Source organism: Podarcis cretensis (assembly GCF_951804945.1).
Source record: "Podarcis cretensis genome assembly, chromosome: 17".
Taxonomy (NCBI): domain Eukaryota; kingdom Metazoa; phylum Chordata; class Lepidosauria; order Squamata; family Lacertidae; genus Podarcis; species Podarcis cretensis.
The window spans coordinates 40,427,041-40,440,923 of NC_137187.1; the positions used below are offsets into that span (position 1 = coordinate 40,427,041).

Genomic DNA, 13,883 nt, shown 5'->3' on the forward strand with positions numbered 1-13,883 from the left:
TTTTGTTTGATAGTGGTGCAATAAGCGGAAAAAGCAACCCCTCGTTTATAATGCAATATACAGATATATAAAATTAGACATTTTTTCTGTGTCTACTTGGGTGCCTTAAAAAAAACAACACACATACACACAAACAAACAAACAAACAGAAAGTAAATCCCCAAACAAAAGAGTTAGGCCTAATGTTAAACTCTACACATTATTGGATAATAATTGAAACCGACGAAAAGTTTATTTTCACTTGACACAGAAACATTGGGTGGTTCACAATGCTAACAAGGTAGAAACCTTTTGCGCAGTCTCTCCAACGCCAGGCACTATCCACATTCGTCTTTGAGGCTGAGCTGGGTGGAAGTGGGCAGAGCTGGGAGCAGAGGTGGAGCTCACAACTCTCTATCCCTGTAAATAAGAGGACCTAGATTGCCAGACTACGACTGGTGTAACTCACTCTGGGAGAAGCAGCCAGCAGCAATAGCATCATTAGGTTAGTGGGGGATGGGGAGAGGCCGGGACGTACTTCACACCCCACTATTAACTTTTCATTGCACTTTGAAGATCTTTTTTCTTTGGGCTGAACTAAATTTTTGGTGGAAGACCCAGATGTGAAAACAACTGCAAAGTGGAGCAGCAGAAAGGATGCCAACTGCAGCAGTTGGGGGGAGAGAGAGAAAAGAGAGAAGGGAAAAAGGCACGCAGGATTATAACCTTCTTCCGGGTTGTTGTTTCTCCAGTGCAAAGAAACTCCCTGTTCTGGCCACTTTGTAGTTGTCTGGAAGAAACCCAGGTCTGCCACCAACATCAAGTTTGGCCTTACATCACTGACAAAAATCTACCCCTCTTCTTTTTCCAGTACTACATCACACCAAGAAGGAGGATAATGGCATGAAGATGCCATCCTTTCACTTGTCTAGAATGTAGACACATGGGATCAGGATACTCCATGGTTTTGCAAGCTCTTTAAACCTAGATAGTGGTATGTGATTAGGCATTGGGGTGGTTCTAGTGTGGAACTGGGTATTGCTGTTCTAGCTTGGTATCTTCCAACATGTACACTTGCCCCTAGACACATTTTCTATCCAAAAACATCTAACTTCAATTAAGTTGTACATGGAGGCTTTCTTTTAAAAAATATATGGATCTCTATTTGTAGCTTTTGTTTAGTCTCCCCAGTTGGCTACATATGGCTCATAACCCCTTCTACCCTCACTGCCAGTACCATGTGGTTTGCAATGGGCTTGTGGCTCATTGAAGACAGACTATTTTTCTCTCTTGACTTTAAAGTGCATCAATCTCTCCATGAAAAAAACAACCAAAAAGAAATAAAATATTTCTCCCATGAGGGCAATTGCCTGCCTCAACAAATCAATTTGCTTTTGGACAGTAAGAAGCAGCTGGGAGGTCTGCCACCTGTACATGTTTTTGAAGCTGGGATAATTTTGGAACACAGAGGTGAAGTCACATCTATCTGTGACAGAAAGAGCCACGTTTTCTAAATGGTCTCTGCCAAATAGTGAGGAAAGCCCGAAGAGACCTCTTCAAAGCCTAATGTTGGCAACATTGATTCCCTGTGGCAGTCTACAGAAGACATAGGTATGGTAGCAAAACATACCACCCGATAGCTCCAAATGCTGGGTGTGTTTCCTGCAAAGCTAGATCTCCACTTTGCAGCATAAGAGAGGCTGTTATGAATCCCAGAAAGGTAGTGGAATGCAACAATGGCCTGCACCTGAAGGAAGTTTAGACCAAGGGCACTCTCAGGGTTAAACTGACATGGTAGCGGCAGACCTTCTTGTTTAAACACATCTGTCCCCAGCCATGCATAGAACAAGGAGGTGTGGGTCTAATTTTCAGAGCAAAAACAGCACACATGAAGCAGGTGGAGGAACCTGAACCCACCCTGGGCCTGCTTACCAACCCCATGCTGCCTCTCCACAGGCACTGTTCTCCCATCCCATATGATCCAACATGTAATCAGATCTTAGCTGGGAAGAAAGCTGAGAAGAGAAATGTTTGTGCCAGAGAGAGGGTGTACAAGGAGAAAGCAAGAGGCACATACATGTGCCCACATGTTATCTCTTCCCTGCTTAGACAATCATTTTAACAAATACAGATTTGCTGCCACCTAGTCTGACTCTCAGTCATCAGCTGGACTGAGTGGAATTTCAGAGAAGGCCCATTCTGAGAAAGGAAGGGTTGCTGCCACCACTATTTTTATTCTGCCCATTATTTAGTCCCAAGGTTGCCCTGTTTTTTTCAGGACGGCAATGCCTAGCTGCTTCACCCATGATACTTCTGTGGAAACCTTAGCTGCAATTATTCATTTCCAGGGGCAGTGCACTGCAGATTCAAAACACGTCAAACCAGTGGCAGTCCCGGAGTGGAGTGAAGTGCAAAGTTCTGTTCTCTATTTACGAAAAACCCTTCATAAGTCAAAAGAATTAGTAAATGAGGGAGGGTTTCTCATGCGGACTTGGAGGTTGGAGCCTGGACAGTAATTCATCCTGGACCTGTCAGATGCAGCCTCAGGTGAAAAAACCTCCCCAAAGAACTTGAGACCAAAGGGAACTATATTTTCTCCACCCCAGGTTTCCCATAGCCTGGTGAATACTTGTTCATTTCCCACCCACCCACCCCATTATATTTGTGCCTTTAAAAAAAATAATCAAAGAAAAGCCCTTTGAGAAGTTGTTGGGGTTTTTTTTTTAGTTATCACAAAGACATTTTCTCCCCCACTTCCTTGTACTTTCTACCATGTTTCCACAGCAGTATCCTCAGACAGCCACTTCCATCCAAGTGAATGATGAACTGGCCTTCAGACAAGTTACAGTGGTGCCCCGCAAGACGAATGCCTCGCAAGATGAAAAACCCGCTAGACGAAAGGGTTTTCCGTTTTTCGAGGCGCTTCGCAAGACGAATTTCCCTATGGGCTTGCTTCGCAAGACGAAAACGTCTTGCGAGTCTTGCGATTTTTTTCGCTCCCCCCTTTTTCTAAGCCGCTAAGCCGCTAATAGCCGCTAAGCCGCTAATAGCGCTAATCCGCTAATAGGGTTGCTTCGCAAGACGAAAAAACCGCTAGACGAAGAGACTCGCGCAACGGATTCTTTTCGTCTTGCGAGGCACCACTGTACCTTACCCTTAGAGCGGGTGCAGGTGGGTATATTCCAGAGTCTGTGATTAGCAGCAGACTTCGGTCCAATCACTAGCACAGGATTTCTCCCAGAAGAACAAAAATTAGAGGCCATCCCCAACCTTTCTGCCAATTGCTGAGTTATATACATGGGAACATTGGGACGCAGGTGGCGCTGTGGGTTAAAGCCTCAGCGCCTAGGGCTTGCCAATCGAAAGGTCGGCGGTTCGAATCCCTGCGGCGGGGTGCGCTCCCGCTGCTCGGTCCCAGCGCCTGCCAACCTAGCAGTTCGAAAGCACCTCTGGGTGCAAGCAGATAAATAGGGACCGCTTACCAGCGGGAAGGTAAACGGCTTTTCCGTGTGCGGCTCTGGCTCGCCAGAGCAGCGATGTCACGCTGGCCACGTGACACGGAAGTGTCTCCGGACAGCGCTGGCCCCTGGCCTCTTAAGTGAGATGGGCGCACAACCCCAGAGTCTGTCAAGACTGGCCCGTACGGGCAGGGGTACCTTTACCTTTACCTTTTTATACATGGGAAGAAAAGAAAAATCAAAATTTGGCTTTGACTGTGGTGCCAGCGCAGGAAGCCAAGCAAAAATGAGCAATTCAGTAAATTGTTGCAGTGAAGGTAGTCCCAATCCTAACTGGTCCTCCCACTATGAACCTGGAGTCTCTCAGTTATGACTAGTGCATTACCCTTTATCTATACTTAATAAGTGCAAGGGGGGGGGGAGTCTTTTGACAGTTGCCACACATGGAAGGAATTTTACTCTACTTATCTGGTGCATATTTAGGCAAGAAGGGGAAACATAAAAATCAGTTTTCTCCACACTGAGGTCTCTCTCTAAGGGCCCAAAATAGGCATGCCTCCAGAGAGCTTAAAGCGAGATCCTTCAACATTTTTAATTCCAAGAATCTGCAGGAGGCTCCAATTTTTATTGGAAAAGAGGTGCTGAGGGAGAGGGTGGCTATACTGGCCATGTGGCCATTTTCTTGATCTAAATTCTGCCCCTCTTATGCGGGGGGACGGGGGACGGGACGACAGTACTGTGCAGGTACCTGTATCCCCTCACAAGCAGGGAAAATAGCAGCTTGGATGGGATGGGAATTAAGCTGTGTACACATTGAACATTTAAAGTGCACCCCCCCCCAAAAAAAAAGAATCCTGGGAACTTTAACCTGTTAAGTGTGATGGGAATTGTGGCTCTTTTTAGGGGCAGGCGTCTTTGGGGAAGTCATGTGCTTTATATGTACAGTCGTACCTCGGGTTAAATATGCTTCAGGTTGAGCATTTTCAGGTTGTATTCCGCAGCGACTCAGAAGTAACAGAATGGGTTACTTTCGGGTTTCGCCGCTCACACATGTGCAGCCTCTCAAAATGACGTCACGCGCATGTGCAAAAGCGGCGAATCACAACCCGCGCATGCGCAGACACGGGTTGCATTCTGCTCAGGATGCGAACAGGGCTTGGAACGGATCCCGTTTGCATCCAGAGGTACCACTGTATGGTGTGTATGCACCAAAGACAACCAGCACAGGGGTTGGATGAGAAGGAGAGAGTTAAATACCCTCTTCCTCAGCACTGCTGCTGTGATCAAAAGCAGAGCCTCCTGCGGCTTTTATTTTTTAAAAAATAAATAAATAAAAATCTGATCATGAAGGTCCAGAATCATATCTATTTTGGCCCTCAAAGAGCTGCAGAACAAGATGGGGCTTGTTCTAATCCTTTTGCACCACCACAAAGTGACAACAATTTCAGAGATAACTCTTTCTAGTTCCTGCCCAGACTGCTGGCTTGGACCCATACTCCCCCATCTTGTTCTTGGGGTACTTTGCTACTGCCTAGAATGGAGGGGGGCACAGATCCTGTCTGTACTACATATGCAGTTAAAAACAAAAATAAGCACACTGAAGTGGTCAATGCTTCCCTACCCCTCCTCTTCTATCTTCTGCAGACAGAAAAACAAAACAAAGGAGACATCCATTTGAAACCAAATCCCCTCCCCAAGGTGCACTACTCTTCTGCTGAGCTCTCTGTCCCTGGGGAGTGAGGTGTGCTCAACTGTCATGGAAGAGCTTGGTTGCCAGCCATAAGGAAGTCCTTGTAAATGACAAATACTAGGCTTCTCGGTGAAGCCACTGCCACATATCAATCCCAGCACAGAAGATCAGGTAGTTTTAGAAACATTCAGCTACCTTCCTGCCCCAGAACTAAGGTGGAGAGGTCAGCCAGAATTCCATCAAAATGTCCCGCTCCAATACACACAGGCACACACTTTCATGCCGTTGCCTCACAGAAGGTGGGCAAAGGCCTCCATTAGTGCAAACAGTTCCCTAAACTAACATCATTGACAAGAACTGGAAGAACATCTCATTTTAACTCTTAGCATATGACAAGCACACGCACACACGTACACGCTTCAGCACACTCAGATTGCTTCAACAAAATCAAAAGGCCTCTCCTTTTGGGATAGACGTAGGAAAGGAGGACATTCTTACAAAGTTGCCCCCAGTATCCCAGTGGTCTCTTAGCAGCACAACTGTCCTTGGGGGAGAGAAAAACTTTCCTATCTGCTGGTCTAATTGGCAAAAGGGGGATATTGGTTCCCCAGTACGCCACAGTCCCATCTCTTTCTCTCTCGTGTGTACACACACATCCTACTGAAAACTACAGAAATCCAACTAAGACTGGACAACTACATTACATGGCACTAGGGAGGTGGAGTGGAATACACACATGCCCACCCTCCCCACAATTTGTCCACCAGGCCTCTGTAATATGGAGGGCAAGCAGGATCAGGACGACAGGCCAGAGTTTGGAGCTGCCCCTCCCCTGCCAAACAGCTTGCCTTGTCAGTAGTATATGCAGCAAAGCATGGCAGAAGGGGCTGGTGGGGGTGTGGGGGGAGAGAAGAGGGTGCCCCCATTCTGTAGAAAAAGTGCAAAGTGGCTTCCAGCTCTGGGAGGCATGTCTCTGCACCCCACACTGTGCTTGTCTGTATTGAAAATGGGGGAAGGATTGGAACAGAGGAAGAATAGTTTTGGAGTAGCTGAATGGTTGAAAGCCAGGGCACTCTGGGGAAAAGGGGAGTCCTGCCCAGCAGCTGCCTGGAGTCTCATCTGGGTGGGGGGGGCTGGGAGTGCCTGTCTCTCTCTTTGTTTCCTCTGGCGCTCACTTGCTCACTCACCCCCCTCAAAGTCAGCTGACCCGCTCTGACACAGGTGTCCTGGTGTCCACGGCCTCGTCCCTGTTTGTGGGCCGGGGCAAGGCCGCGGAGGACGACACAGTGTCTTTGCGCTCATGTTTGTAGGGCACTGCTGTGCCGCTGGGCTGAGTCTTAGGTGGCTCCTTTGGGCAGCCATCACTTTCCGGAGCCCTCTCCTCTTTGCAGCTCTTGCTGCTCAAGTCCTGGGGCTCAGCTGGAAGGCTCCTGCTGTCCTTGGGGCTTTCAGGGGACTGAGAAGGGGAGCTGCCCTGGGCCTCCGAAGGCGGCTGATGGGGAGGATGGTGCTGATCCTTCTTGCCAGGGGAGGAGGAAGGGGCAGAGGTTGGTACGGCATTGCCACCCCGCCCTTTAGGACTGCTTTCCTTGCTGCGGCGCCCTGGGCTCTTGGCAGCCGTTCGCTGTCCCTTGGGGCTCCGCTCCCCAGTGTTGCTTGGAGGAGGTGGGCTTGGCTTGGCTATCTCTATGCTAACAGCCTCACGTGTCTTGCGCTTCTTGATGGGCAGCACTGTCTCCCGGACCGCCTGGACAACCGGCTCCTTGACTGCTTTCTTTTTGGCTTCGGCAACTACCACTGCTGCTCCACTGCCTGGCTTACGCCCCCGTTTCTTAGGCACAGCCTGGGGGTCCGATTCAGATTTCCGCTTGCGCCCAGGACGCTTGATCACCATGACCTGTGTGGAGGTGGTGGCCCCACCAGTGCCTTCTGCCTTGGCTCCTGCTGGAGAGGACTGCAAAGGCATCTTGACCAGCAGTTTTCCAGAACTCTTTTCAATCACCCGCTTCACTTGCACACCTTCCGAGGCAGCTCCTCGGGGCTTGGCAGAGCCGCTGCCCTTTGGTCGGCCCCGCCCGCGACCTGTGCCAGCCGTTTTAGTGATTTTGGGTTTCTTCGGAGGCTTCTGTTCTCGCCGTGACGGACTCCCACGTCCAGTCACCGTGAAATCAAAATCATTAGGATCCAGAGAGGTGTCCCCCACCTTTCCAAAATAGGCAATGAGCTCAACTTTGGAGCGGAAGGCCTTGCCCTGGGGGCTGCATTTGCAAGGACAAAAAGAAAAAGGGAGAGGGGAGGAAGAACAGAAGGAAAATTAATGGAATTACACTACAAATGCATACTTCAAGTTTACTTTCTGACTTGAAAAAGTCTCTGCTTTTGAGGAAGGTGCACAAAACCCTGTAGTGGACAACCTTGTACATGCTCTGTACTTAACTGAATAAATCCAACATTTATGGAGGTGTCCAATAAATCCATCAGATTGGTAACAAACATACTTAAGAAAGAAGTAGGGTGTGAGGTTGTTTGACTGCTTTTCTGTAGGCTAGGCTCTGTTTCTCCTCACTTTTGCTTCTGTACCTGGCATCTGGAGGGGGCAGGGTGGGGGTGGTGGAAGGAGAGTGACAGCTAGTTTGTTAATTTTGTTTTGGGGTTTCTTCCCTACAAACACCTGGTATATTATCTGATTAAAAAAAGTTTATCTGATGCTTTATTATTTCAGGCCTATCCCTTCTTTCCTCCCACTTTAAATTCAGTGGGAGAGGGAAGTGGTTTCCTGACTGTCACAGTGGACAGCCAATCACTGCTGGGTAAATTAACTTCTTCTAAAATGGTGTGTGTGTGTATGTGTTTCGTGTGCAATGTCACAGGAAGGCTAGCTGCTGGATTTAACGATGTCCAGTCTCCGCTGCTAGATAACAGGGATAACCCTGCTCATGAATCTCACTGAGAAATCTGTCTAGCCACTGCCCTGGGTGCTATCACATCATCTTCAGCTGGGAAGCACCTTGGAGAATTGCTGCCAGTCTGCACAGACAATACAATTATTATGGCTTGAGCTTCCTATATATGCTGAGCCTGATGGTAGACTTAGAATCCTACTCTTGCAACTAGGGGCTCATCCACACTTTCGCTTGTCCCATGCCTAAAAAGGATGGGTCTGAGCGGTTTTCCACTTATCCTGTGCTTTCTAGGCACAGGTCCAAGCAGTTTTACATTTGCTCTGCAGCTTTCCCCTGGAAGACCACTTTACCACTGAATCAGAACAAATGACATTCCACAGAAAACCTGATTGCCATTTGGTCTGATTCAGTTCAAGGGAAGCAGCAGAGCAAATAGAGTTGTGCTTGAGCCCTATGATGGGGAATGAGCAGAGATTTTATGAGAAAATGGATGCAGGTGGTCTTTCTAATGCTTTCAGGCAAACATGAGGAAAAAGAAAAATGTTACCTTTTTTAATCAAATGATGATGGCTGAAATTTCCCCTTCATACAGTGCATGGATTCAAAATTAGTTTCTCAAAAGTAACACAAAGCAGAAAGTATGCTTAGGCTGTTAGTAGGTTTTTAGAGACTTTGGCAGCTGTACTAATTTTCCATTTTTAGGAAATTATTAATGTAAGGAAGGTAAATGTTAAGGGGAAAATGACGTTAACTCCACCTGCAATCTGAAATGGTACAGGGGAGTTAAAATGCACATACACTCGCACTGTGGGATTCAATAGAATTAAAGTACCAACTAGTTGAGCTCACAACAAGCAAATGTTCAGCAAGAGCTATGGTCTGCAAGTTATGCTCCCAGACCTGAAGGCCAGAGAGTGTGGGGACTAGTTATGGTTACTTACTGGTGAGAAGAAGGCATTGCACATGCTCAGAGGCACTTCTTGTCACATGTTCCAGGGCTGAAGCATGGCACAAATCAAATTCTGGAACTAGACCTAAGCACTGATTTCAATTTAAGCCTTGAAAAGCAATACATGTTCTGAGCAATACACATCCTCCACTGTCACTCACTTGATAAGGTAGACGTCATACTTCCCCGCTGAGCGACCAGACTTCCTCTGCTTAAGCTTGCGGGTCCAGCCTTCTGGCAAGGTGGGGTCATCATACATCGGCCCACGGTCCCGGATGACAGAACGGCGCTGTTTTGGAGATGCAGAGGCTTCAGGTACAGCTGGAGCAGTCCCAGCTCCTTCCGACATCTCTGCCTTGCCTGCTTCAGCTGGTTCTGCAGAAGGCTGTGCAAGCTCATGCTGCTTTTCCTCTTTCCGCTCCTTTTTGAATTTTTTGGCTTTTGGCGACTTATCCTTGGGACTCTGTAAGTCTTGGTCCTCAGATCTTTCTTCCCTGCAAGGGAAAGAAAAGCTCACATTAGTTCTAAGTATGCCTCAGAGCAAAATAGATAAAGGATGTATGGGTGAAGTCAGTGCTCTTTTTCTGGGGGGGACGCAGGGGTACACATATCCCTAAACATTTTGGCCTCATTGAGAGGCAGTATTTCAATATGAGTAGGAAAATGAGAGTACCCCTAAACATTTTTAAAGAAAAAAGCACTGGAACGATTCATCCAACTACAGCTACAGTCAGCACAGAGCCAAAACAACACTTATAAAGCACACCTACCCATCACATCTTTTGGGAGCACAGTTTCAGTCTACTGGGGATTCAGTAGATAGAAACAAGAAATTTGAGCACCCTGGTGTAGCACAAAATGATTATGGGCTATTAATGGGTTGAGCCTCAAAAATTCCTAAGATTTATTGCAGACATCTCCTGAACTGTTAATATGAAGCCATTGTACTGGGCACCAGGAAGGCCTTCTTTAGGACAACATACTCCTGTATTGGAAGAACTGAACACATTTTTTTGAGCAAAATCAGTGTAAATAAACACCAGCCCTAAATCATTGCCTTTCTATTCATCTTTGAAAGGGGGAAAAAATCATATAATAGTGCAGCCCCATACAGAAAATGTTTTACTGCTTGGTTATATAGCTGATGCTCCATTCTCCCCTGCTAAAAAACCAGGGTTGGTTTGTTTTTTTTGCTCCCCACCCTCCATTTGATTGTTCAGAGGGAGGACATAACAATGAGGAACTACAAGGCTTGGTTCTTCAAGAGCTTGGTTCACCCACTGTTAAAAATTTTCTGCTCTAGCAAAGAAGATGAAGTACAGTGGTACCTCGGGTTACAGACGCTTCAGGTTACATACTCCGCTAACCTAGAAATAGTGCTTCAGTTTAAGAACTTTGCTTCAGGATAAGAACAGAAATTGGGCTCCGGCGGCGCGGCGGCAGCAGGAGGCCCCATTAGCTAAAGTGGTGCTTCAGGTTAAGAACAATTTCAGGTTAAGTACGGACCTCCGGAACAAATTAAGTACTTAACCTGAGGTACCACTGTAACAGGCAGCAGCAGCTCAAGGAAAATAACTTCCAGAGACTGAAATAGGGCTGCAAATTTGCTCAGACACCCAAGTACTTAGCTACCTGCAGCTCTCTCTTCAGTCCTGAAGGGATGAAGAAAATTCTGAGGCTGATGCTTAGGCACTAATTTTTGTCCAGATTTGCTAAGTAGATCAACACAATACTCATAGAGGAAATCTATTCCTAGAATATGGAAAGATACAGAACACTGCAGACCTCAAAATTCACACAGGTAAATCTAATATAAAGGCCTCCTCCATCCACCTCCCCCCGCCTCTCCCTTTTCTTCACAGGGAGGGGAATCTGGCAGCTATGATAAACAAAAATATGGGAGGTATTCCAAAGGAAGTGCCTAGATCCTTCAGGCTATAATTACTGCAGCAGAAATTCAAGCTGTTTGTAAATAAAGCTGGAGAAGCAGCGTTTGGCAGATCACGTTGCTTTCTTTCTCCCAGAGCAGTGCAGAAATCATGCAAGACTACAGAGAGGGGATGTTGCTTGTTCACAAATGGAAGACAGCCTGCTGTGCTCTCAAAACGGTAATGGTGGTACATGAAAGAGAGCTATCCATCTCTGGCTATACTAGATGAATACAGTTGAATTTCCACTAATATCAGAGGTGGTGGTTCAGTTCGGCAATGATTTCATCTTTGTATTAGAAAGATGTTGGAAAAAGAAAATTAGATGGTTTTGGTTGAAATGACATAAAGGACTAAGTAAAGACGTTGATGAAATTGACGAAAAGAGAGGATGTTAAATTGTAATATGTTAAACTACTTAAATGAAAATAAGGTTGGAAGGATTTGCTGAAACAATGATCTGAATTAGAATACAAAATTGGGAGGTGAGAGGAGGTCAAGAAAATAAGTAAAGGAAGAAAGTTATGCAAAGGATTAATTAGTTTTTTCTATTTTTATTTTTCTCTTTTGGTGTTGTTATGTCATTTTGTATTTTGTATTTTGTTTTCTGTATTTTGTAATTTTCTTTTCTTCTTTTTGTTATTTTTAAATTTTGAATAAATATTATTTTTTTAAAAAAAGAAAAAAGAAAAAAATGATTTCATCTTTGTAAGCTATGATAATCTGTTTTTCCTTTCAGTGTTAGCAAAACAGCACTGAGTGGTTAGCACATCAACACAGCTATCCTCCTCTTCATGCATTCTGGCAAAATCTTCATTGAAGATTCGTTCACATGATTAATTGACTAAGGCACATGGACAGATACACTTACAGTCTGTGTTTGTTGTTGTTTAGTCGTTTAGTCGTGTCCGACTCTTCGTGACCCCATGGACCAGAGAACGCCAGGCACTCCTGTCCTCCACTGCCCCCCGCAGCTTGGTCAGACTCATGCTGGTAACCTCGAAAACACTATCCAACCATCTCGTCCTCTGTCGCCCCCTTCTCCTTGTGCCCTCCATCTTTCCCAACATCAGGGTCTTCTCCAGGGAGTCTTCTCTTCTCATGAGGTGGCCAAAGTACTGGAGCCTCAGCTTCACAATCTGTCCTTCCAGTGAGCACTCAGGGCTGATTTCCTTCAGAATGGAGAGGTTTGATCTTCTTGCAGTCCATGGGACTCTCAAGAGTCTCCTCCAGCACCATAATTCAAAAGCATCAATTCTTCGGCGATCAGCCTTCTTTATGGTCCAGCTCTCACTTCCATACATCACTACTGGGAAAACCATAGCTTTAACTATACGGACCTTTGTTGGCAAGGTGATGTCTCTACTTCTCCAGATGCTGTCTAGGCCTGTCATTGCCCTTCTCCCAAGAAGCAGGCGTCTTTTAATTTCGTGGCTGCTGTCACCATCTGCAGTGATCATGGAGCCCAAGAAAGTAAAATCTCTCACTGCCTCTGTACTAAATTAAATAACTCTGGGAACTCCTGCAACTGCCAAAGCGGGTTGGAAACTGCTATTTTAATTTCATGTGGTATGGTGAAGGGAGGAGGCAGGGGGAGTCCTTGCTGATATCTGGCAGTCACCCAACCAGTTAGACTCCAATTATGAGCAGAAAACCAGCCACTTCCTCAGAGAGCTTGTATTAGACCGCAAGCCCCTGGCACACAACAACATCCTGCCTTTTAGCTGGGGCACAGGTACTATTTATTATCATATTTTTTTTCAACAGAAAATTAAAATAATGCATCAGATATACATGCCCGTCCTCCACACCATTTCTGCAAACATGTAAGGTGGCTTGAAACTAGTTTAGACGTATGGCAGAGCAGAAAGGTTTGACATTAACCTTTAACCCAGTTGTATTTCCCGCCCGAGTTCAGTTCCAGCACCTACCAGAGCAATAAAGCTTTCACTTCCTTAGTGGGGCAGAATGGCAAGTGCTCATCGGTCAGAGGGCTGACTTTGATGAGGCAGGAGAAATAATACTAGAACAGTATTAAGAGACTCAGCATCAAAACCTCTTTGAGCCCAGACTCTGAGATGCTACTCAGCTCCTTGAAGCTGACATGAGAATCCACAGCATGTGTTTCTTTGGTCCATTTCTCTGTGCCACTCTTGGTCTCTCTCTGACACACATACACAAAGCTTCTCAATTTTGCCTACACACAAATTGCACAACACTGCCTACAGACTTGAGAATCAGTCAAGGGTGAGGGACACTTAATTTTAAGTATCAGTTGTGTTCATTAGAGACTCCAGTGTTCACTACTGTCAACACTTTAACTCCGTTAACTCCATTTATAAACATTTAATTAATATGTTAATGCATTCGGGAGATGCTTTAGTAGGACCTATAACAGACTGTGGGTCGTGGACACATGGCCATAGGAGTATAAAGACTTTAAGGTCTTTGGTCATTTTTTAAATTTTAGTTTATTGTTTTTAATTAGATTATGATGCGGATATGTTGATTGGCTGTTTTTATTGGAAAATCAAGATGATTATATTTTTTTAAAGGAATGTAAGGCCATGCTTTACATGTATCCCACAAAGCTAGAGCTGCCATACATCCAGAATTTCCTGGATATATCTGGGATGTGTCTGCCAAAAGAGCATCCAGGCAGAATTTTCAGAAATCAGTTAGAATGTCTGGCAAAATCCAGGCATATGGAAGCCCATATAGAAGTGTGGATTTTTTTTGGTGAATTCCCCCCAAATTAGCTCAAAAACCTTAGTTTTTTGGGGGGGAAATAAAGAAAAAAAAATTATTATCTCGCTAGCTGTCTTGGCTTCCTCTTTAGCCACGCACAACCTCTCCAGCCGGGAGAGGCTGCGTGCGGCTTTCGCAGAAGCCAAGATAGCTAGCGGGATGGATCCCGCTCGCTGTCTTGGCTTCCTTTTTAGCCTCGGGACTGGGGCGGGGGAAGCCTGAGCTTCC

The 13,883-nt window shown here is 45.9% G+C and overlaps 1 protein-coding gene and 1 long non-coding RNA gene across 5 annotated transcripts in view; one reads left to right on the forward strand and one right to left on the reverse strand.

Annotated features, from left to right (window-relative positions):
* The first annotated feature begins 2,532 nt into the window (after nt 1-2,532).
* On the forward strand, nt 2,533-4,274 carry LOC307206050. Its single transcript, XR_013834236.1, has 2 exons — nt 2,533-2,820; nt 3,140-4,274. It is a non-coding gene; the product is annotated as an uncharacterized lncRNA (long non-coding RNA).
* A 494-nt stretch (nt 4,275-4,768) lies between these two features.
* The window catches only part of MECP2 (methyl-CpG binding protein 2), a gene marked incomplete at its 5' end in the record, with an annotated part of 93,719 nt that continues 84,604 nt past the window's right edge, over nt 4,769-13,883 (reverse strand). For all 4 annotated transcript variants that reach the window (XM_079958731.1, XM_079958732.1, XM_079958730.1 and 1 more), the window contains 2 exons: nt 4,769-7,385; nt 9,141-9,473. In XM_079958731.1, the coding sequence (XP_079814857.1) occupies nt 6,326-7,385; nt 9,141-9,473 (1,393 nt within the window). In that variant the 3' untranslated portion in view covers nt 4,769-6,325. The remainder of the gene's footprint in view (nt 7,386-9,140; nt 9,474-13,883) is intronic.